The 22,456-nt window shown below is 32.4% G+C and overlaps 1 protein-coding gene across 1 annotated transcript; it reads right to left on the bottom strand.

Moving 5' to 3' along the window:
- Positions 1–5,419: 5,419 nt before the first annotated feature.
- Positions 5,420–22,001, bottom strand: LOC145310487 (uncharacterized). The gene is made up of 15 exons (XM_080150437.1): positions 21,932–22,001; positions 17,017–17,137; positions 16,384–16,494; positions 15,202–15,284; positions 14,243–14,449; positions 14,044–14,113; positions 13,798–13,835; positions 13,594–13,679; positions 11,031–11,145; positions 10,857–10,920; positions 10,286–10,364; positions 7,267–7,368; positions 6,219–6,285; positions 5,968–6,106; positions 5,420–5,840 (listed from the first exon to the last, which is right to left on the bottom strand). The coding sequence occupies exons 2-15, from the start codon at positions 17,104–17,106 to the stop codon at positions 5,634–5,636; spliced, it is 1,458 nt and encodes a 485-aa protein (XP_080006563.1). The 5' UTR covers positions 17,107–17,137; positions 21,932–22,001; the 3' UTR covers positions 5,420–5,633.
- Between the last annotated feature and the right edge of the window lie 455 nt (positions 22,002–22,456).

Raw genomic sequence — 22,456 nt, 5'->3', positions numbered from 1 at the left:
TTAATTAGATCTCATTATTAGAATTGTTTTACTTTTAAAATTATTTTTATGTTTATTTTCAGACTGAATATAAAATGAATTGAGACTCTCAGATTATAAAAAGAAAGAAAACACGAGTAATTTGAGTTTAGCAAAGTAAAGTAAGTTAGTTTTTTACATTACAAATATTATGTATCAGAATCTTTAGAATATCAATATTAAAGATAAAGGATGTCTGTCTGTCCGTAATAAAAGTAAATTAGTTTTCTGTAATCAAAAAATATATTCAAACAGTTGAAGTTTGGGATGGTTGTTTAATATAGTAAGTATTTTAAATAAAAGCTGAAGAAGAAGTAGAATGGGTATTAATACTATAGTCATGAACATGTGAGAATGGGATAAGATGAGAATTTTCACAGAGTAATGACAGATTATTAAAATCATAAATAATGTAAATATATGATACTGATTTTCACTGAAGACAACCTCTATAAAGGGGAGGGCGAAAGTGACACTTTTTGAAACCAAAACTAAAAGTCAAAGGAACTCAACTAAAAAAAGAGTTACAGGTCTGACATTTTGCATGGCAGTTGCTTTATAGGGGTACAATATGGAACTGGGAAGAAACGGCGTCGCAACCGCCGAAAACCGCCAAGAAAAGGCAAAAAAAAATTCGGCGGAAAACGGCGGTTTTCGGCGGTTGCGCCGCCGTTTCTTCACAGTTCCATATTTTACCCCTATAAAGCAACTGCCATGCAAAATCTTAGACCTGTAACTCTTTTTTTAGTTGAGTTCCTTTGTTGACTTTTAGTTTTGGTTTCAAAAAGTGTCACTTTCGCCCCCCCCCCCCTTTGTAACTGATAATAAGTAAGCTTGCTAATAATTTTTATCCTAAATATTAATATTTTCTATTTCAGGAGTACACAAACACAAATAATAATCCATAATGAGCAAGTGTGGTCTTTGCAAGAAGAAAATCTCGTTCAACGGGAATTCGACATTACATATTCAAATTCTAGAAGGTGAAGAACTATCCATATGTGATTTATGTGAAAAGACTTTCTCAGGTATAGATCACTTGAAAATTCCTAAGAGGAATAAGACAGATAAGAAAATATTCAAATGTGAAATTTGTGATAAAGCTTTCTCACAACAAGGTACATTAACTGCTCAAATGAGAATTCATGCATGAGAGAAGCCATTCAAATGTGATACATGTGAAAAATCTTTCTCACAACAAAGTGCATTAACTGTTCATAAGACAATCCACACAGGAAGTAAGCCATACTCTTGTGATACGTGTAATAAAGCATTCAAAACAAAGAGAGAGTTAACAGTTTATAAAAGGACACATACAGATGAAAAACCATACTCTTGTAATACATGTGAAAAAAATACATGTGAAAAAACTTTCTCACAACAAAGTGTATTTACTCGTCATAAGACAATCCATACAGGAGAGAAACTATTTAAATGTGATACATGTGAAAAGACTTTCTCAAGAGAAAGTAATTTAACTGACCATAAGAGGATTCATACAGGAGAGAAGCCATACTCTTGTCAATTATGTCAGAAACATTTTTCCTTGAGTTCAAATCTGAAATTACATTACGAATCATCTAAACATCTCAAAAAAAAAAGAATTTTCATCTTCTGCTTCTGTCAGTTTTGTTGATTGTGGTGAAGCTGATGTTAAACTTGAAATAAAAGATGAAGAAACTCTAGATGAAGATCCTCTCTCCATTAACATGAAGGCTGAGAATGGTGAAGAAACTAAAAACAGGAAATAAAAGAAATTGAAGATAAAGATTTTATTGATATAGTAGAACATAAAATTTAAATATAATGATGAACAATTGGTTTTCTTATGTTAAATACCAAATTTTGTAAATATTGTATTATTTTAATGTAAATATTAGAGGGAGGGGGGGTGAGTTTTGCCACTTTTGCTTACTCCGTACTTTTTTAAGCTTGATATTAATTTTAGACTATGCTATACTATAGGTTATTTGGGATAAAACTTTATCTTTAGGTTATATTGTCTAACATTAATACCTAGCCTAATAATCACGGAGTAAGTGGCAAAACTCCACGCCCCCCGCCCCCCCCCCCCTCCCCATCCAACCCTTACTTTTTTTTCTTACATATATATTTTTCTACTTTTGCTGGTTATTTAAGGTTATTTGGTTAAAAATATTTTTTCTATTTTGCCAATTTAAAACTTCTAATTTTTTTTCAGAAAACGGATAACAATGAAATGAAAGTAGAATACTTCCAACCTTCATTTGAATAAATAGCTAAGATAAATCAGGTAAATGTGATTCATATCATATTTTATGTGCAAAGCAAATCTACAATTATGTTATTTTAAAGTTAGTATGTTATGAAATATGCCCCCAAACTTTTATAATAACGCTTACTTTACAACTTTGGGGACACTTGTGAATTTTGAATGGTTGATTAAATAAGTTGAGTTTACAATCGTTTCAACCACTAATTTTAATCTACAGAAGGGGTAATTAATTATGTACATTATCATAGAAAATGCTCATCAAATTTTTTGAATCCCTTTAGATCCCTGCTTACTCAAAACTTCGAAGTCTCTCATTTTACTCCCCTGTCTGATATTTTCAATTCTATTTCCTCTCATTTAAATTAGAACAATGAAAGAAGGAGGAGTTGCTGAATATTTTTAAAAATAATTATAAAAACTAAATCTGGGGAGAGGGGAGGGGGATGGTTTAGTTTTAAAACCATATCAACCTCTGTACACAATATAAATGCTGTCATTCCATGTTTGTTAGCTTCTCTTTTATTAATGTTGTCATCCTTGTTTATTACTTTTTTTCTACAATATTTAACAACTTGGATATGACTTTTACAATTTTTATTGCTTGCCTGACCGCCTGTTTTTTCTTGCTTTGCTTCTATGGAAGTTGTTATCCTTGTTTCAGTTTTAACCTGAATGTTGTGTTTATCTATTAATATTAGAAACACAAATTTTGTGTTTTTATTAATTAAAATTATATTTCAGGAGACTGAGAGAGAATACCTGTGATATTTGTTATAAGAATTTTATAAAGAAATCTAAATTGGTTGTTCATATGAGGGTTCATACGGGAGAGAAACCATTCTCGTGTGATCAATGTGGAAAGTCATTCTCTGATCCTAGTTATTTGACTAAGCACAAGAGGATCCATACAGGTGAGAATCCATTTTCATGTGATCAATGTGAAAAGACCTTTTTAACTAGTAGTAACTTGACTGTCCATAAAAGAATTCATACTAATGAGAAGCCACACTCATGTGATCAATGTGGAAAGTCATTTGCACGTAAAGATTATCTGACTCATCATGGAAGGATCCATACTGGAGAAAAACCATTTTCATGTGATCAATGTGAAAAGACATCTACAACTAGTAGACATCTGACTTATCACAAAATAGTTCATACTGGTAAGAAGCCATACTTATGTGTTCAATGTGGAAAGACATTTTCTCAGAAAAGTGATTTGAATGTCCATAAAAGAGTTCATACTGGTGAGAAGCCATACTCATGTGATCAATGTGAAAAGACATTCAGACAAAGTAGTGACTTGACTAAGCACAAAAGGATCCACACTGGTGAGAAGCCATACTCATGTAAATTTTGTGACAAACATTATATCTCTAGTTCAGCGCTGGCCCTGTAGAGGAAAGTCATATCGTTTAAACAGTTCTTGAGATTTTTTGGTACAAAGTATAAAGATCATAATGAAGTCCTTCAATAACGAATGTAAAAAAACAGTTTTTCAAAAAGAATATTAATAACAATCAGTAGTGGTGGTGTCGGGTTCTAGACTGAACTGCGAAATACATTAAAAATACTATGCGCAGTACGTGAATGTAATATGCTCGAAAACAGGCATTACCATGCACAGTTAGGACCTTCTTTTTAGGACACTTTTATTAATTTTGCTAATAATTTTTTTAAATTTTAGATGAAAACAAAGAACAATCTGCCACAGAAAATTATCTTACATGAGACATTTAACTATACGTATATCATGGTTAAAACTGATGTGAAAATATTTAAATGTAATGTATGGGAAAATGTAGTTTTAGATATTAGTGCTTTGACAGGTCACAAAAGATAAGAGAAGTCTTACTTTTGTGAAACATGTGAAAAGGCTTTCTTACAACTAAGTACATTAACTATACATAATAAAAAAGCCATACATTCTTAAACACATAAAATATATTATAAAAGCTTTTCATACAAATTACAGGACAACTGAGCATAAGCTATTTAACTCACTTTGTTCAATTTCCTATCAATGTTTTTGTACTTTTGATTTTATATGTTATCAAATTTGTTTAAAATCTATCAATAAAAAATGTTAAAGTTACTCATTTTCATAAACTGACTTTTTTTATTCCTAACTTTTTATGATTATTCCTGTAACAGTTAGGTATGATTTAGGAAAAGTACGTCCATTTAAAAACTATTTACTTTTTTAACATTTTGTTTATGTAATTATTAATATTCATCTTATATTTGAAAATAATGATAATATCATCTATTTACGCAATTTTGCAATTATTTTACATAATTTTAAAGTTATTATTCTGCTTTACTCTATAAGAGTTGAAGTGCGTTTGTCCTTGTCCTGATTTTAGATCTTCGCTTTTATGAAAGTTGTCATCCATGTTTAGCTACAAAGTAAGCATGAATCAATTTTTTTTTAAATCAAGATTGTGACATCCATACTTATGATGGAACCCTATTTTAAGGTAATTATTGTTAACATGTTATAGGAATAAATTAAACATCTAATGAAATTGTCTGATTTTTATTGCAAAAGAAAAATAAATCTTTAAGTTCAAAATGCAAAAAGGTCAACACAAAAGTATTACCTATTACCTCATTGTAGCAGGATTCTCCTTCAATCTCAAGTGATTATCTAGAAAACACAAGGGCATCATCAATAGGATGCAATAATCTAACTCCGACTGGTGTATACTGGTGTTAACTAACATCCAACAGACAACCAATCCTTTGAATATATGATCTTTGTTGTAGAAGTCTCAACTGTGCATGGTAATGAGTTGCGCCTGTTTATGGTCCTAGACATTCTCCCTACTCTAACTATTCATTTTATGCACCTGACATAGCAGCAGTAGAAACAATTTTTTTTAAATTTCTTTAGTTTTGATGCGGTGTGTGGTCAAGATTTGAAGCTTTCACCTCCTCGTCGACAAGCAGATGTGCTATGTGTTGAGCCACAGCCACGGGTTCAACACAGATTTAATGTAGAGTAGCTTTACAACAATCATTTTGAATAATCACTTTGAATGTGATTCTTGAGACAAGTAAAGTTTGAGAATGTTAACTCTTTTAAAAAGAATTAAAAGGAAATATTTTTTTCTATTCAAATATGCATTATTATATATATAAAAATTAATTTTTAAACAATTTTATTTCAACAAATTAACAAGTTTATATAAATATTAATAACATATCATTTAAAGCAGAGTACGTATAAAGTACAATTTGCATTTTGCAAGAAAAAATGTATTGAAAAGCAATACTTTTATTAATTTGGAAGAAAAGCTTAATATAGGTTAATATTTGATTATATAATACTAGCATTTTTCAAGGGTTTTGTAAATACTTATTCAAATATATAATTGTACACAGTGTCAAAAAGTTTAGACACGAAACCAAGACTTTGATGAAAGAATCCTATCTGCTGCTCATCATCTCTTCTTTTAACATAATAATCTGGCAGGGGAACTGACTCCAATGTTTCTTGTAAGATTCTCAGTTGTTCCTGCTTGGGCTTTCCTTCCATATTGGACAAAACTTGCTCAGGAGAAATCTAGATTTAATATTTTTACAGCAATTTTTATTATTAATTTTTGAATTTATTTATATTTTTCTCTTTCAACATAAGCCTGGCACTAAAAGATTATTTCTTTATCAATAAGATTCCAGAATGCATTAACCTGATGTGTGAACCTCCTCCTGTTTGAATTACTGTTTGTAGTGTTGCTAGTTTGAGAACTATTCAGAAGCATTCTGCATCTTCTACCCCGTAAACACATACCAAAGCTCAACTTACAAATTTCTGGACATCTCCCTTGCCTGAGTAAAAAATTAGATTTTCATTAAATTATCAAGCAAAATTAATACAAATGAAAAAGTGATTATCATTCTTGTGAACAAAATATCACATTAATCTTTTTTTATTACTTACATTGACATAGATGCAGAGCCCAGAAGCACAGATGATGCAAATGTAAAAGGTGGCAGCAAGGCACTTCCTACAAAAGAAGTATAAATTGAAAATTTTTAAATCCTTTCTGTTTTTAGTTTCAAGAATATATGGTAATATTTCATAGAAACTTTTCAAGTTTTTAGTAAATTTATGTTAGCTTTAAGTATGCATTCCCTGCTTAAAAATTGAGCTCTTTAGCATACACTAGGTGAGTCAATAAAAACTCTATGTTCCTGTATTAAGACACAACCAATAGGAATCTTGATAAAAGAAAATGTATATGTTATTGCTTTCTATTCCGCAGACACATTTTGAGATAATTAAAGCATCTGTAATTAATTTGCTGTATTTTTTTTATAAAGAACAAAGCTTTTAGCAAACAAAACTGGTTTTAATCATATAATTTTTCATTTTAATAACTGCAGAAAGGTATCTTTATTAGGATGCGATAAATGACTATTTCTGCATTGAAGGGTGTTTTTTGTTTTAAAAACAATTGCTTAACTTTTTTTCAATATAAACCATATACTGTTTTGGTCAAAAACTAATAGAAAACATTCCAATTCATGCTGAAGAAATAAGAAAACAATATTTGACTTTAAATCTTTCAGCTCTCCAGAGCACTACCGCGCGCTCGAGACCTTGCTTATGTTGAGAATTTTGCTTTACCAGGAGATTAAAAAAGAAATAGCCTTTAGCACTTGTAGATAGACCCCAGAATATTTAGAATTTTTTTTATGGGACATGGAATATCTTTCTATAGACACCTTAACCAGGTTTCTAACTCAATCCTTGCCCGTATGGCATTCAAAGAAAGAACCATGAAGCATTGGGACAATTTTTACTATTAGTTTTTGATCAAATCTGTGGAGTTTACATTAAAACAACCTTAACGTCTAGCTTTGTAAGAATCACAAAACGCAGTTTTATTTGACTCACAGTATATATAAGTAGGTTTTGTCTACATAATTCATGAATTTCAATTTTTTCTGAAATATATATATGTTTGATAAAAAATTGTCCAAACCTGCAACGCCTGAAGCAAATAATCCAGCAATAAATCCAATGCCAACTTGAACTTCCTTTATTCCTGGACAATTATTACGACAGGTACCAATAATTCCATTCACTAAATTCAAAATTAAGAAGTATATTATATTAATACAGAAAAAATGTAATCAAGTTAACTAGAGAATGAAAATAGACAGTGTACCTATAGGTCTATTTTGCCGCAATGAAATGCATTATTATTTAGTTTTATATATATAAACGTAAATTCCAAACTAGTATATTGGCTGTTGGAAGCTTACATCTGCGGTTTTGAGAGAATGATAAAAAATTTTTGTAAAATAAGATCAATTCTGACAAAAATGTTTGAAAAATATAAATTTATCATGATAAATTTTTCAAATGATTACAGACTTTAACTAAGTTTTAAATTGTAGTTTATACTATAATATGAAGTAGTAAGGGTTTTTCTGTCTGAAACTTAATATCTCAACACCTGGTGGATTGATATGGTTCTCCTTTACAATGAAGCTTTATATAGGAAAGGTTTTTATTTATTTTAGGGGATATTATCTTTAATTCCAATAAAAGATTATCTGCCCCCTCTAAAAGAAATTACTTTTTCTTTCAAACTTAATTGAAATCGGGTAGGAGGTCAACTACCACCCCCTAACCTTAATGTTCTGTCAATGGTCAATGGGATAAAATAAGCAATACTTTTGTTCCATTAAACACACCCCACCCAAAGGTGTGTTAGGTTAGAAAAAAACAAGGAAAACGGTTTACACAGGATGTACTGGGACCTTATGGTGAGTTCAGAACATGCTTTCCCTAAATTGAATTGAAGGGTGTGCAAAAAAAATGTGGACTTTTTTAAAATTTAGATTGCGCGACTTGTGTTAATAGTAGAAAAACGTTATGCATACCATTAGAACCGTTATGAAGTCTATTTTTTGAAAACATAAAAACGATTCCTATGCTACGTATAGTTTAGGAGCTATGTGGTAAAATGTCCCAACTGGCTTAAAACTTGACTTGCGAGTAAATCATTAAAGATTAAATTAAAGGGTATGCAAATAAAAATACGTACATTTTTAAAATTATAATTGCTCAGCTTGTGTTAATAGTAGAAAAACGTTATGCATACCATTAGAACCGCTATGAAGTCTTTTATTTGGAAATATGAAAACGATTCCTGTGCTACGTATAATTTATGAGCTATGTGGTAGAATGTCCCAACTGACTTAAAACTTGACTTGCGAGTAAATCATTAAAGATGAAATTTTTCCACTTTTCTCACATTTATCAATACAGCTCCTAAACTAAAAATAACACAAAAATCGTACTTATATTTCCAAAAAATAGAGCTGATGACGGTTCTAACGATATACATAGCATTTTTTCTACTATTCACACAAGTCGAGCAGTTTGAATTTTAAAAATTCCGCATTTTTGCACACACTTTCTTTTATCTTTAATGATTTACTCTCAAGTCAAGTTTTAAGTCAGTTGGGACATTCTTCTACGTTGCTCCTAAACTATAAGTAGCACAGTAATGGTTTTTATATTTCCATAAAATAGACTTCATAGCGGTTCTAACGGTATGCATAACGTTGTTTCACTATTAACACAAGCCGCGCAATTTGAATTTTAAAAAGGTACTATTTTTTATATACTTTTATCTTTAATGATTTACTTGCAAGTCAAGTTTTAAGGCAGTTGGGACATTTTACCACATCGCTTCTAAACTATACGTAGCACAGGAATCGTTTTTATATTTCCAAAAAATAGACTCTATAACGGTTGTAATGGTATGCATAACGTTTTTCTACTATTAACACAAGCCGCGCTATCTAAATTTTAAAAAGGTCCGCCTTTTTTTTGCTCACCCTTTAGTACCTACCCATATTATAAAATTTTAGAATTACTTTTGGTGATCAAATTTTACTTTTATTCTTAGAGTACCTTCACCTAACCTTCTTTATTGTCTTATTTTGTCTTTCATTCTCATCATACAAACTCGTTTTCATTACATTTGAATTGACAGATATTGGAGCTTACTAAAAAGGTCTCTAAAATTTTTCTAGCTATAATGGTTTTTGAGATATCTTATTTCAAAGTATTGCTGTAAAGTCATCTTTTACACAGCAAAAAGGTAAAACATAAAATTAGATATTTCAGAAAAAATTACAAGAATCTTCATAAAAATCTCTCTAAAATTGCTCCTAAAATTGGACAGTTAAGGTGCCTAAAACTATCTACATTTAATGGACAATCCAAATACATACTTTTTAAGACTATAAAAGTCAACAGGAGGATGTTATAATGTAATTTTAAAGAAACAAATGTAATTTGATTTTAATTAAAAATTACTTTTAAGGCATTTTTTATAATGTAAAAGGTGTTTTAAGGTACAAGAAACTAATATATAATAATATTTAAATACTTTTTAAAAATCTCAGTACTAGTTTAGAGTATCTAATGGTGTTTATTAACAAAAACAGGAATTTTTTTTTCCTTTAGCATTTTCAAAAATTACTTTAGCATGCTTCTATTGGCTTATACAGTCTTTAAAAGTATGTATTTGGGATGTCCAATGAATGTAGATAGTTTTAGGCACCTTAACTGTCCAATTTGGTCAATTTAAAGCAATATTAGAGAGATTTATATGCAGATACTTATAATTTTTTCTAATATATCTAATTTTATTTTTTACCTATTTGCTGTGTAAAATGATGATTTTACAGCAATACTTTGAAATAAGATATCTAAAAAAGTATTAGAGCTAGAAAAATGTCAAAGACCATTTGAGAAAGCTCCAACATCTGTTAATTCAACTGTTATTTGAAAGAATTTGTATTATGAACATAAAAGACAAAATAAGACTATAAAAGAGGTAAGGCGAAGTTAATCCAAAAATAAAAGTAAAATTTGATAACCAAAAGTAGTTTTAAAATTTTCTACTATGGGAAGGTACTAATTCAATTTAGGGAAAGTATGTTCTTTTAATAATTTAGTTTTATCTATATTGATCATACCTGTTTCACAATAAAATGAATGATCTTTATGTCCTTCTTGGTCAATGGACCAACATTCTTCCTCCAAACCAAACAAATCCTAAAAGTAATATATTAATTATATTTAACTTCACACAGCTGAAAAGAAATTATTTAAATTATTACATTATGCTTGTATTAAAAAAAGTATTTTTTTTCAAACTACTAATTCTCAAAATTTTTGTTGTATTGTGAACTAAATCTTGCTTCATGATGTGCATGATTAAAATGCATCATCCACCTGACAAACAACAGACAGACAGACTGAAAGACAGACAGATATACAGGAAGACAGATTGACAGAAAATCAGTATGGAGACTAAAAATGCAAGATTGATAATTACAATCATTAGTGTACTATATACTAGATTTTGTTGATAGTTCACCATGTGGTTCAAATTTGGACTAGATTGCATATGAAGCAAAAAACAACTTTGACTGTTTGATCAGGAAAATATTTTTGAAAATCTTGTGATTATATCATAATCATTTTTTGTACTAGGGAAGTTACAATCCTTTTCATTTAAAATTTAGCTCTTTTTTAAAGACTTACCTTTGATTTTTTCAAATTACATTTCTGCAATCCATCTTTAGTAAATGCCAAGCATTCACCTTTTCTAAATAAAAAATATTCAAAGTGTTGGAAATATTGAGTGAAAATTAAATTCCAAATTTTATTTTCTCTTTACAGTTTCTTATTTAAGTTTATTAAATGAATTATACCCACGTTGATAATTTGGTTCCTGTTCCTGTTTGACTCCAACATGATTTAGGTATCTCAAAGTTAGAATCCATTTTCATCCTGTATTTTGATGCAATCCATGGCATGAAACATCGAGCATCTATTAATGAATGTTTAAAACATATCACACTGTACTTACATTATATAGTTATACTGCTGCTACACCCTTTGAGGCCTCTAGTGATATTTGATGTGGGGGAAACAGGAGAAAAGTTTCGGTTCAATTTGAAGCAAGATCCTTCAGTACACTTATACAGTCAGACACAGATCCCGTTACTTATATTTTTTCCCAACCTAACCTGTTCAATTCCCACCCCAAGGCATATAAGGTTAGAAAAAAACTTTGGAAACAGTTTTGAACAAATTACTTTTAGAGTATCTTCACCTAACCTTCTTTATTGTCTATTTTGTCTTACATGTTCGTTGCAAATTCATTCACATTCCAGTAGAATAGACAGATATTGGAGCTTTCTAAAAAGGTCTCTAACATTTTCTAGCTATAATACTTTTTTAAGCATCTTCAAAGTATTGCTGTAAAATCATCTTTTGAACAGCAAAAAGGTGAAACATGAATTATATATTTTAGAGAAAAATAATCATATAAATCTAGTAGTGCTCCAAATTGGACAGTTTAGGTGCCTTAAACTATTTCATTCAACAAACAATAAAAATTCATACTTTTAACAATAATATAACCCAAAGAAAACACGTCGTTTTACTTTAAAAAGCAATTTTTTTTAAAGTTACTTTTTCCTCAGCCACTTTTTCAAAACTTTAGCTCTAAAAATATCAGCTGTTAATTGATGTAAAAAAACTTTTACATCTACTTATATGGAAATCTATACAGAACAAGGACATATACATTTTTAAAGAATTCATTGAGAAATATGGGCTGCAGATGCTAAAAAATACTTTTTCATGGGTCTATCTGTAGAAGAATATTTTATGAAAAATAGACATAATCATAGACATAAAGAAACCAAAATTTGGTTAGAAATTTAGGCATTATAAGCTGATTAAATCTATATAATAAATAAAGATAAGTAAAAATATAAGGAAAATTTGTATGAAATTTTTTTTTTATCCTAGATGATTGAAAATTGTCTAATTTTACGAGAAAAGGGAAAAAAATTTCGGCGGGAAACGGCGATTTTCAGCAGAAGTGGCGGCTTCTCCGCCATTTCTTCACAGTTCTATATTGTACCTCTGTAAAGCAACTGTAATGCCAAATCTAAGAGCTGTAACTTTTTATTTAGTTGAGTTCCCTAGACTTATAGTTTTGGTTTCAAAAAGTGTCACTTCCACCCCCTCTCTTTATTTCTTTGATATTATTGTAGTGGGGCTAACTTGGAATACTAGTAAAATTATGCAGTATGACGTTTCGTGATTCCAAACGAATGAACCGATTTTAACAAATTTAGTATCATTTTAAAGCTTTTAATTTTCTCTATTGATTTTACTTTCATTTGAATTTTCAAGCCTACGAATAGCAAAACGCGACTTTAGTTTGTACTTTTTAAATGTCATATATGTATGTATTTTGTTAAACTAGAATTCCATGGAAAAATCCCAATTCTTGGAATTGATAGGAAATATACATATGCTCTCAAAATATCTATTTGATCGCAATATGTATAACGCCCTATATTGACTTTGCCCCAATTGAGATATCTATTTCAGCCAATGAACGAGCTGCGCACACAGGGAAAGCAAGCACCTAAGCATCACAAGAGGATTCCAGGCACAACGGAATGTGACTTAAAATGAATGCTCTACAACACTACTGCTGCTTCAATGTATTTCGCAGCACGATGTGTATCCCTGACAATCCCTGTCAGCCAACACCCATTTATTAATGCTTATGTATGTATCTATCTATAATCAATATGTGTAATCTATACTTGTAATAATGAATATGTTTAGTTCCAAATAGACCTATCCTAGAAGAACATTTAGTTTGTCTATTTTCTGTAGAGCTATTTCTAGCTTTTATTAATCTTTGAATATATTAGTCCACTGTTGGATCTAATTGCGACGTTAAATCATTTGCTGAGTGTTAGTGAGTTGTGATATCAGGAGTTCATACTCATCACCTCAAAGCAAGGTTACTGTTTGCTACCATGTTGTTACCAAAGCTCTGCCAACCGCTTGTGGCGAAGCCTTTTGCTGTTTTTAAAAACCTATGGAGAAGCTCCGATCCACTACAATTATATTTTAACATCCTCCTAACAGGGTAAATAAAACTTTGATTTGTAGGTTGACCTTATCAGGGAAAGAGGGAGATATAAATATTTCGTGCAGAGTAGAAATCAAATGATAGAATTGCTTTGTAAAAATATAATACATTAAATTTATATAGTCATTTAACACCAAATTGACTTAAAATGTAAACATAAAAAAATAGATTTTACTTTCTAGTTTGACCTCAGGACAATAACAGTTAAAATCTTAAGTATTTTTTTTTAAATTGCCAACTCATGGCATAATTAATTATAAAATAACATTTTATAGTTTTCTTCTCATTTTTACATGTTTTCATTTTAATTACCTGTTACAAAAGATGGATTTATGGATTGTCTAATAAAGAGGTTTGAAAATCCTCCTCTGGGGTTTAGGTGTAAAACTTGACATCCTCTATAGCAATTCATAAAAATAAATTTACATATCACAATATTCTGGTATTATATATTTCAATTATTTAAGATTTAGAATATATATTTGCAATATTATAATAAATATTAGAAGTTACTACCTGTGAAAGCTTAGTGGACCAAAAAAGCTATATTTGTCCTTCCAAACAAAAAAATAAGTTAAAAATATGATGCAATTATTTTTCCATTATGCATTTAAATTGTTAAAAAGGACAGTTTCTTCCTGGGTCTTTATTGCTTTTAACTCAATTTTTCTTAACTCCACTATAAATAGATGCATATCTAACAAAAATCTTAAAGTCTTTTATTTATTATATTTTCAAATAATAACAAAAGTTTAAACTTACAAAGTCAATGGGCATCATAAGCCCTGATCCTGATAATCCAAAATTTGGGCAGCTTGTCATTGTTGGGTCTCTAAGGTCATGAAAATTATAAATACATAATAATGAAATTGGTTTTGTATTCACATCATAATGTAAAACTTTAAATTTTAAAAAATTTATCAATTTTTTAAATCAAATTTATCAAATTTTTTAAGAATACCTGAAGCATGCACCTCTAGGAGGATAATATGTATCAGAACCCATTGATTTATGGTCTCTACATATATCTAATTTTTCCATTACAGCTTCTTTTAAGAAAAATGTTGATGTTTCAAAATCTTCAAAGGATTTTGATTTGAAGCCATTAATATTTCTGGTAATAACATCTGGTGAATCCCAGCCAGCTATTTTACTTTTGGACCCAGTCCTGTAATTTAATTAAGTATATCATATTACAAAAAGAGGGAGATAGGTTGTGCTAAAATAGGAGTAGAACTCTAAAATTTGTATGGCAGTTGCTCTAATAATAATAGTACATATCCTCGTTATACCCCATTAAAGTAACCGCCATGCCAAATTTTAGAGTTCTATTTTAAATTTTTAAAACTTAGGGAATTTTAGCACAACCTACCTCTTCCTTTATACATTTGAAATTGAAAGATAGTAAAAGAACTTAGTTCAAAATAAAAGAAGAAAAATTATAAATATTATAATAGATAAATTTTGAACTGCCACTGTCATAATCTAAACAATAATATATCAATTACAGCATGATTTGTTATACTTAAATTTGCATAAAAAATTTTTGGCATTATAAATTCTGTCCATATAATGTTTAAATGGCAAAATGTGAAATTTTTACCTTCTTCAAAGATAGACAGACAGACGGACATATAAAAACAGACAAAGAGTGTTTAGGCTACAAATATTGATCTTTACAAATTTGTAATAGATACTAAGATTTATTACAAATTTTGTGACAATTTGATATGTAACCAATGCTGCTGTAGATAAAATTTTGACATCCCTGATAAAAAGTTTATAATTCATTTAGTTTGGGTCTGAATAGAAAAAAGGAGAGCAAAAGAAACCATAGAGACTAGCAACCCAACTATCGATTAGGTTAATATCTTTAAATATTTGGTTAAATAAGTAAACAATTATCATTGAAAAGGTTACCATCTAGCATATTCTCTATCACTCCTAGGAAGGCAAATAGGCCAAATATTTCTTGGATTGAAGGGATTGATGACCTTTTTTTTCTGAAATATTTAGCATTCTAAATTTTCTGCAAATCCCTTTTTCTTTATTTTTGGTAGACTCTCAAACTAAATTAGTGTTATTATTTAGTCATAAATGTGTACATCAGTGGGTATATAAAGTTTATTTGAAAGTAATTTGATGTATGTTTATTTGAACTGTTGGACTTTACAGTTACGGTACAGGGTAGGATAAATGGGGAGCATACACATTTAATCAGGAACAAGAGATTTTGCCACTGCACTGGAAATCCCCTCCCTACGTTTATTTTTACTTTATCAAAAAAAAATATAAAGCAAAGGTTTTGCTTTTTCCTCCTTTTTCCTGATTTGTCCATAGAGGCATGTAGCAGCATTTATTGCTAGCTTATACCAATAACGAAATAATTTTAGGAAAAATCACACAACCTGTACCTGTTTTTAAGCTGTCATTGGGGGCAATGCATCATAAGATTTATGAGCCCTCCATTTGCCCCCAAAATATTTTTTAAAGATTTATTTTGCTTGTTGGTTATACCTTATTCCACATGGTGACACATATTTAGGTGAAAAAACTATATAAACCATTATTTACTGTTTATTTGCAATCCTTAGGGCTTCAGGGTTAGCTGTAGTTAAAATGTATTTTTATTGATTGAAATATAATCAATCTTTTCTTTCTGAAAATTAATTTACCAGAGCATGAAAATCCTATAATTGCCTGAATGTGGAAACATATTAAATGCATGACCTGAATAAATAGACCTAATAATAGACATAATTTTAGTAAAAAAAACTATGGGGGAAGAACTAATTAATTTTTATGTTCTGAACTCAACATATGGTCCCAGTACATTCAGTGAAAACCATTTTCACGTTTTTTTTTCTAACTTAACAGATGTTTGGTTATGGTGTGCCCTCTGTCTTTTACACACAGAAAATGAAAAAGAGAAACTATAGGAAAGAATTCCATCCCCCCCCCCCCTCTTGGACTTTGAAGGGTTAATATTTTATATACTATTCCTTTATATCTTGTTTAAAATTATAAAACTATGTAGATCCTTAGATCTTTAAATAAATATATGTCTTTTTTTTGTTCAGAATATATTTTAAATATTTTTACCTTTTTAAAGTTTTGATCATCTACTTTGTAGACACTAATGTCATAGCCATTGAGGATGTCAGCAGGGTCATATGATGGATGATTGTGATACTCCAACACTTTCATGGCAACCTTGAAATGAATAGTTTTGATATTAAATTGGGCAATTTGTGATTTGTGGGAAAAGAGACCAAAATTAAAAAGATTTTTTAAAAATAATAAAATATTTTGTCAAAAAATGTATAAGCTCTAATTTTAAGAAATCTACAGTACTTTTACACTTAAAACTTTGATAATATATGAAAATTTTAAAAAAAATCATGAAATTTAATCCAGTTTTGGTAGCATGGGGCTATGGCCCTTCAGGCCTAACAAAACAGTTTTTTATTTAAATTTTTTGATTTTAATATCTGCTAAAATCTCTCTATAATATGATGATAATAATAACTATTTGTTTGTGACCAAATTCATAGGGTTCTTAATAAAAATTGTAAATGATATTTTTTAAACACCCATTTAAGATAATGCAAGATCGGTCAATTTAATTTGTATAAAGATAATCAAAATTAATTAATAATGATTATAGATGTTAAAGGGAAGAGGGTACCCTAACACCCATTGGGGCTAGATCTAGTAAAACTAATAGTGCTTCACCTCATTTTCTTCTGAGTTATGTTGGTTTTCTATCTCAACACTCACTTCTCCACAAACAATAATCAAGTCTTTTGGTTCAGCTTTTACCATCCTTGGGTTGTTTCCACAGTATACACTTGCTCTAAGAATATATTTATAAAATAATGGCTTTTAATTTTATTTGTAAGTAGAGAACTTAAACACCTATATTTCATAATGTGTTGGACTTTGGCAACATATAATGTTTGTTTGAATTTTTGTGCTTTTAATTTTAATCATTTGAAACTTTTTTGTATCAAACAATCATGGTGGCCACAAGGGACATAAAAAATCGAAGAAGATCATCCTGGAACCCGAAGTACCTTGTCTTGCTGACTTTAACTGGCAATAAGTTACAAATTTTTCATTGAAAATGTAATAAATTCATGCAGTTTAGAAATTACAAATAATTGGAGTGGGGAGGGGGGGGGGGGGGTGGAGGAGGGTATTCAACTATTTTTTTGATGAGAAAACTAATTTATCAATGTGTATCTCGTAGGGTGAGAGGATCGAAGCCCTACCGAACGTAAGGTCTGATAGATTCCACTGACTTAAATTGGCGGCCAGAGTAAAACTGCAGTTGTTGATTTGAGTATGGGTTTATTAGAACTAAAGATTAATGACAAACATCTCGATATAAATAGTAGATGTACAAATCATAGATAGATGAAAGTGGGCAGGGTAGACAATGGAAGCCTGGCAGAGCTGGATGGGAACATGATGGAGGGGACCGCAATAACTGTGGTGCGGAGGCATAGCTGAGGAAAGGGGAAGGCTCCTCAGCATCTGCGGGACCTCTGGGCACCAGGTGCTGACTGGTGGTAGGCTCCAGTTTTCTCAGGAACTGTGGATTATTGGGGTGTGTGTCGGTGTAGGACAGCTCGGGCTACGCATGCCCCTGGGGATACCCTCTGCTCCGTATGGCTGGCTTTGATAATCAGCATGGTCAGTTCCTTGTTGGCCTGCAGCTCAGGATTGGTAACAGTCAAGCCACGGCGCTGGAAGTTGGCACACAAGTGTGCAACACTATTTTCGTCTGTGCAATCCCAGGGTTACTCTGGTAGCTCCTAGCATCAGGATGGCGATAGAGGCCGGGACATACAGGTCCATGGGGACTCCAGCGTTCAGGTTTGTGGGGGGCTTGGCACCTACTCGGATAGGTATGGCTAACATCTGGAGGGTGGTGGTGGTCTCCATCTCGGTGGTTATCTCATGGCTGGTGGGCTCGGCAGCAGACACAGGTATCTCCATATCTGTTTCCGGGGCCCACATTGCATCAGCTGGTAGTCCAGCGTCCAGCTGGAGGGGCTGCTCCCCTTCGTTCACCACAAGCACTTAGAACGCGCTTGTTGAGCCTTGACGATGGCTGTACAACCCTTCAGGGATGACCAGATGCTCCCTGAACCACTGCTCTGGGGCAACCAGGTGAATGGCCGCTTTGACATGTTGTCCCAGCAGTTTCACAGGCACCAGGGTGATACTGTTGGCTGGAAGGGCCACCCTCTTAGCTGTGATCAGTTTGGCCGGTTGGTTGCCCGCAGGTGTGACTGCATTCAAGGCGTAGACAGCCGGCCACAACTTGACAGGCTGGGCGCCAGTTGGCCATCCCTGGATGGGCCCTGGAGGGCACGGAGGTCCATTGACAAGTGTATCTTCCATCAGGATGGCTTTAGGGGGATAGGTGACTTCTGGAAATGCAGAGGGCAGGCCTGGTTGTGGAAGCTCTGGGACTGGGGGCAGGGTCATGGCTAGCAGGTTTGCTTCCTTGTCGGCATTCAAGGCATTGTCAACCAAATTTGCCCCCTTTTCAATGGCGCTGGGCAGCTCTGGCAAGGGTCCAGGCAGAGGTCAATCATACCCTAGTTCTCTCTCTGCCTCTGCCCTGGTAGCTGGTACTCCTCTCAGGGGGATAACCCCGCACCCAAAGACGGTGTTGTTGCATATTAGTAGGTCCTGCACGCCCATGGCTCGGTAAAAGACTCAGAAATGACCGCGGACCCAGGCACTCGATCTACCTGAAGATGCTCTTCAGGGTTGCGCGTAGGGAACCTCACCTGCATATGGCATGGGAAATGCAGATCTTGAGCCGCGGTGAGGGGTTGATCCAGTTCTGCGGGCATAGGTTGGAATTGCAGCAATGGGCGGGCCGCAGCTAGTGTTCCTTCACAGACCCTCCTGGGACCTGTCACAGGCTTGGATCCACCAGGCGTGTTTAGTTGCACTCAGTTGACGATCCTTGTTCGTGACCCTGGGTCTTGTCCCAGCTGCACTGTAAATCTCATAAACTTTGTGGAAGCTGTCACCTAAAAAGGTGTCCACACCAATAATCTCTTAGGTTGCAGCACACAATCCCTCACTCGGGACCCGCTAAATGTACAGATTCCCAGCCAATGCAGAAAATGTACTTGATCATACAAACACTTCCGACAAGGTGGCAGTTGTACTCCTTCCTAAGCACAACCCCAAACACTGTGGCAAATGGGTACAAATTCCCAGCTAAGCCAAAAATGTGACTAACACTTCCAAATCACTGCAGCAGTTGGGCACCCAGAGAAACTGTAGAACACTTTTATCTGGACTGTCCTGTCACCACTAATATTACTACCAACTACTTCACAGACCTTCTGCAAAATATTGAACATAATTTTGAGTCAAGCTGGCTGTTAGTAGGAGTTCGAAAAACGCTCACCAGTAACCTGATCACTGTTTTAAATATAGAAATTATACTTGTTGTATTTATCATCTTTCAGTCAAAACTGAAAAAAAGCTTCCATTAAATTCAAATCTACTTGAATTTATTTCCTTTCAAAGGAAATTTTTACTTAAAAAGAAAATTATAAACTAGGATATGAAAAATTAACAACATTTCAATTTGACCTTGGATAAATTTCATTCCTAATCTGTCTATTAGTCAGCTCTATTTTGCTTTACAGGGTAAATACCTAGGTAAGGGACCAGTCAATAATGATCAATCATTAATCCTCTGGTGACTCTTAAACCTAACAGGGTCAGAGCTGTCTACTGTCAGAATACCTGTCCCTGCCACTCTCATCTTTATTCAGTCTGCCAAGCACATCTTGTATATGATTTTTTTGGAGGCTTTATTGATGACTTATATGATTGGGCTAAGGGTATATCACAAGATGTGTGACTTAAGTTATAGGGACAATACCAAGGTAAAGGACCAGTCGAAAATGATCCTTTATTCATCCTCTGGCGACCCTTGTACCTAACAGTGTTAGAGCATAATAAAGCTGTCCCTACTCCTCCCTTCTTTACTCAGTCTACCAATCACATCTTAAATGTGTTCCACTATTACTTTTGAAGAATTAATATGTGACTAAAGAAAGGGAATGTCACAGTATGTGAAAATCTTGTTTTAACCAATGTAATTTTGAAATAATATTCTTATATAAAGGGTGAGCAAAAAAAAATGCGTAGATTTTTAAAATTCAAATTGCGCGGTTTGTGGTAATAGTAGAAAAATGTTACGCATACCATTAGAACCGATAAGAAGTCTATTTTTTGGAAATATAAGAACGATTCCTCTGCTACGTATAGTTAGGGAGCTACATGTTAAAATGTCCCAACTGACTTAAAACTTGACTTGCAAGTAAATTTTGGGACATTTTACCAACTAGCTCCTAGATTATTTGTAGCACAGAAACTGTTCTTATATTTCCAAAAAATACAGTTCATAGCGGTTCTAATGGTATGCGCAACATTTTTCTACCATTAACACAAGCCGCGCAATTTGAATTTTAAAAATCTTCGCACGTCTTTTTGCCAGAATTATTGTCTAATTTTTACTAATATACTCGCAAGTCAAGTTTTAAGTCAGTTGGGACATTTTAACACGTAGCTCCCTAACCATACATAGCAGAGGAATCGTTCTTATATTTCCAAAAAATAGACTTCTTATCGGTTCTAATGGTATGCGTAACATTTTTCTACTATTACCACAAGCCGCGCAATTTGAATTTTAAAAATCTACGCATTTTTTTTGCTCACCCTTTATATGTGTACACAAACAAATTTTATCCAACTTTTATATTTTAAATGAGTTTTAAATTAATATTCTTATACTTTAAATGTAATTTTTGTAAGTAAATGATAAAGACAAATAAAGAATCAAATAATAATAATAGACAATGGAAGCCTGGTAGAGCTGGACGGGAACATGATGGAGGGGGTGGACAGGACCGCAATAACAGTGGTGTGGAGGCGTAGCTGGGGGAAGGGGAAGGCTTCTCAGTGGGTAGGAGAAGGGGGAAGTCATTCCCCCTGTCCCTCTGATAGGGTGACGGCTGCTAATAATAACTCGGCAAACAAAGCCGTTATCTAGATTCTATTTTTAGCCAGTTTTATTGTGATAACAACAATAAATAAACAGGCCAGGAGGGCAGCTACTCTGTGATACTACGGAATGTTGGTCTACCACATGTACATTAAAATTCAACTCGGGACATCTTAACTAATTTTAAATGCATGTAACTAATATAAGGAGCTATTTTGTGCTTATTTTAGGTCTAGATTTCGTATTTCAATTCTGATCTGAATGGAAATTCAAAGCACCTAAAGAATCTCCAAGACATTAAATCTATTTATCAAAATTTTACGAAAAACATTAATCACAAGTGAGTCTGATTACAGTACAGTTATGAAGGATGTACTTTCCAAAATACAAATATCATTTAATTGTGATTATTTTTGTGTTTTTTTGTTCTCATTGGTAGGCCTTCTATCTCAAAAATAACTTATTCTGCATTAAATCTGGCTTTAAATATTGCATTTAAATATTGTAGGCACAAAAATATTAACTATTCTATGCTTACGAAAGAAAATGTATTTTTAACAATAAGAGGTTTGTGGTACTCTATACAAATAATTTACTTACCTGCAGTTAATAACTAAACCATTTTTGCCCAGTGTATTACAACAGCAAGCTTCTTGAATCCTGCCATCAGAATCCTAAAAAAATTTAAAAATTTTTATGATTGCATCAAATGAATAATTGATAAAATAATGAAAAACAATTTATAGATTAGCTCAAAGTACCTCTTTTTATAATACTAGCAAATACATCACTAATGGGATATTTTCTCTTGAGGAATGGTTGTACCAACCCCCAAAATAGTTTATACCTCTCCAAGAACTATTAGAAGCTTCACTGTAAAGCTGAACCATTTCAGTTCAGTAGTAAGCAAGCTCCTAGATCCGGTAAACACAATACACATACAGACAGATACACACAGTTTCTGTTACTTTACCATTTGGATTGGATTAGCAGCTACGCCCTTTGGGGCACTTGAATGGGGGGTAAAAACAATTTCTAGGGGTAATTTCTCCTGTGAGGTTAGTGGTATCCTCCCCCAAAATAGTATTAAACCATCCTAGAACCTAGATAAGCTACCCTGTAAAG

This window comes from Acartia tonsa, unplaced genomic scaffold, assembly GCF_053477335.1.
Source record: "Acartia tonsa isolate MP-2025a unplaced genomic scaffold, ASM5347733v1 sca2, whole genome shotgun sequence".
Classification (NCBI taxonomy): Eukaryota; Metazoa; Arthropoda; class Copepoda; order Calanoida; family Acartiidae; genus Acartia; species Acartia tonsa.
Note: the sequence above shows the minus strand (reverse complement) of the source record. Positions and strands in the feature narration are given on the sequence as shown.

Excerpts from the sequence above, each read along its gene's own strand:
- LOC145310487 (XM_080150437.1), bottom strand. The coding sequence starts at position 17,106 with ATGGTAAAAGCTGAACCAAAAGACTTGATTATTGTTTGTGGAGAAGTG. Across the intron at positions 11,146-13,593 it reads AAATCCATCTTTTGTAACAG|ATGCTCGATGTTTCATGCCA; the intron begins GTAATTAAAATG and ends ATTCATTAATAG. Across the intron at positions 6,107-6,218 it reads GGCTCTGCATCTATGTCAAT|GCAAGGGAGATGTCCAGAAA; the intron begins GTAAGTAATAAA and ends TTTTTTACTCAG.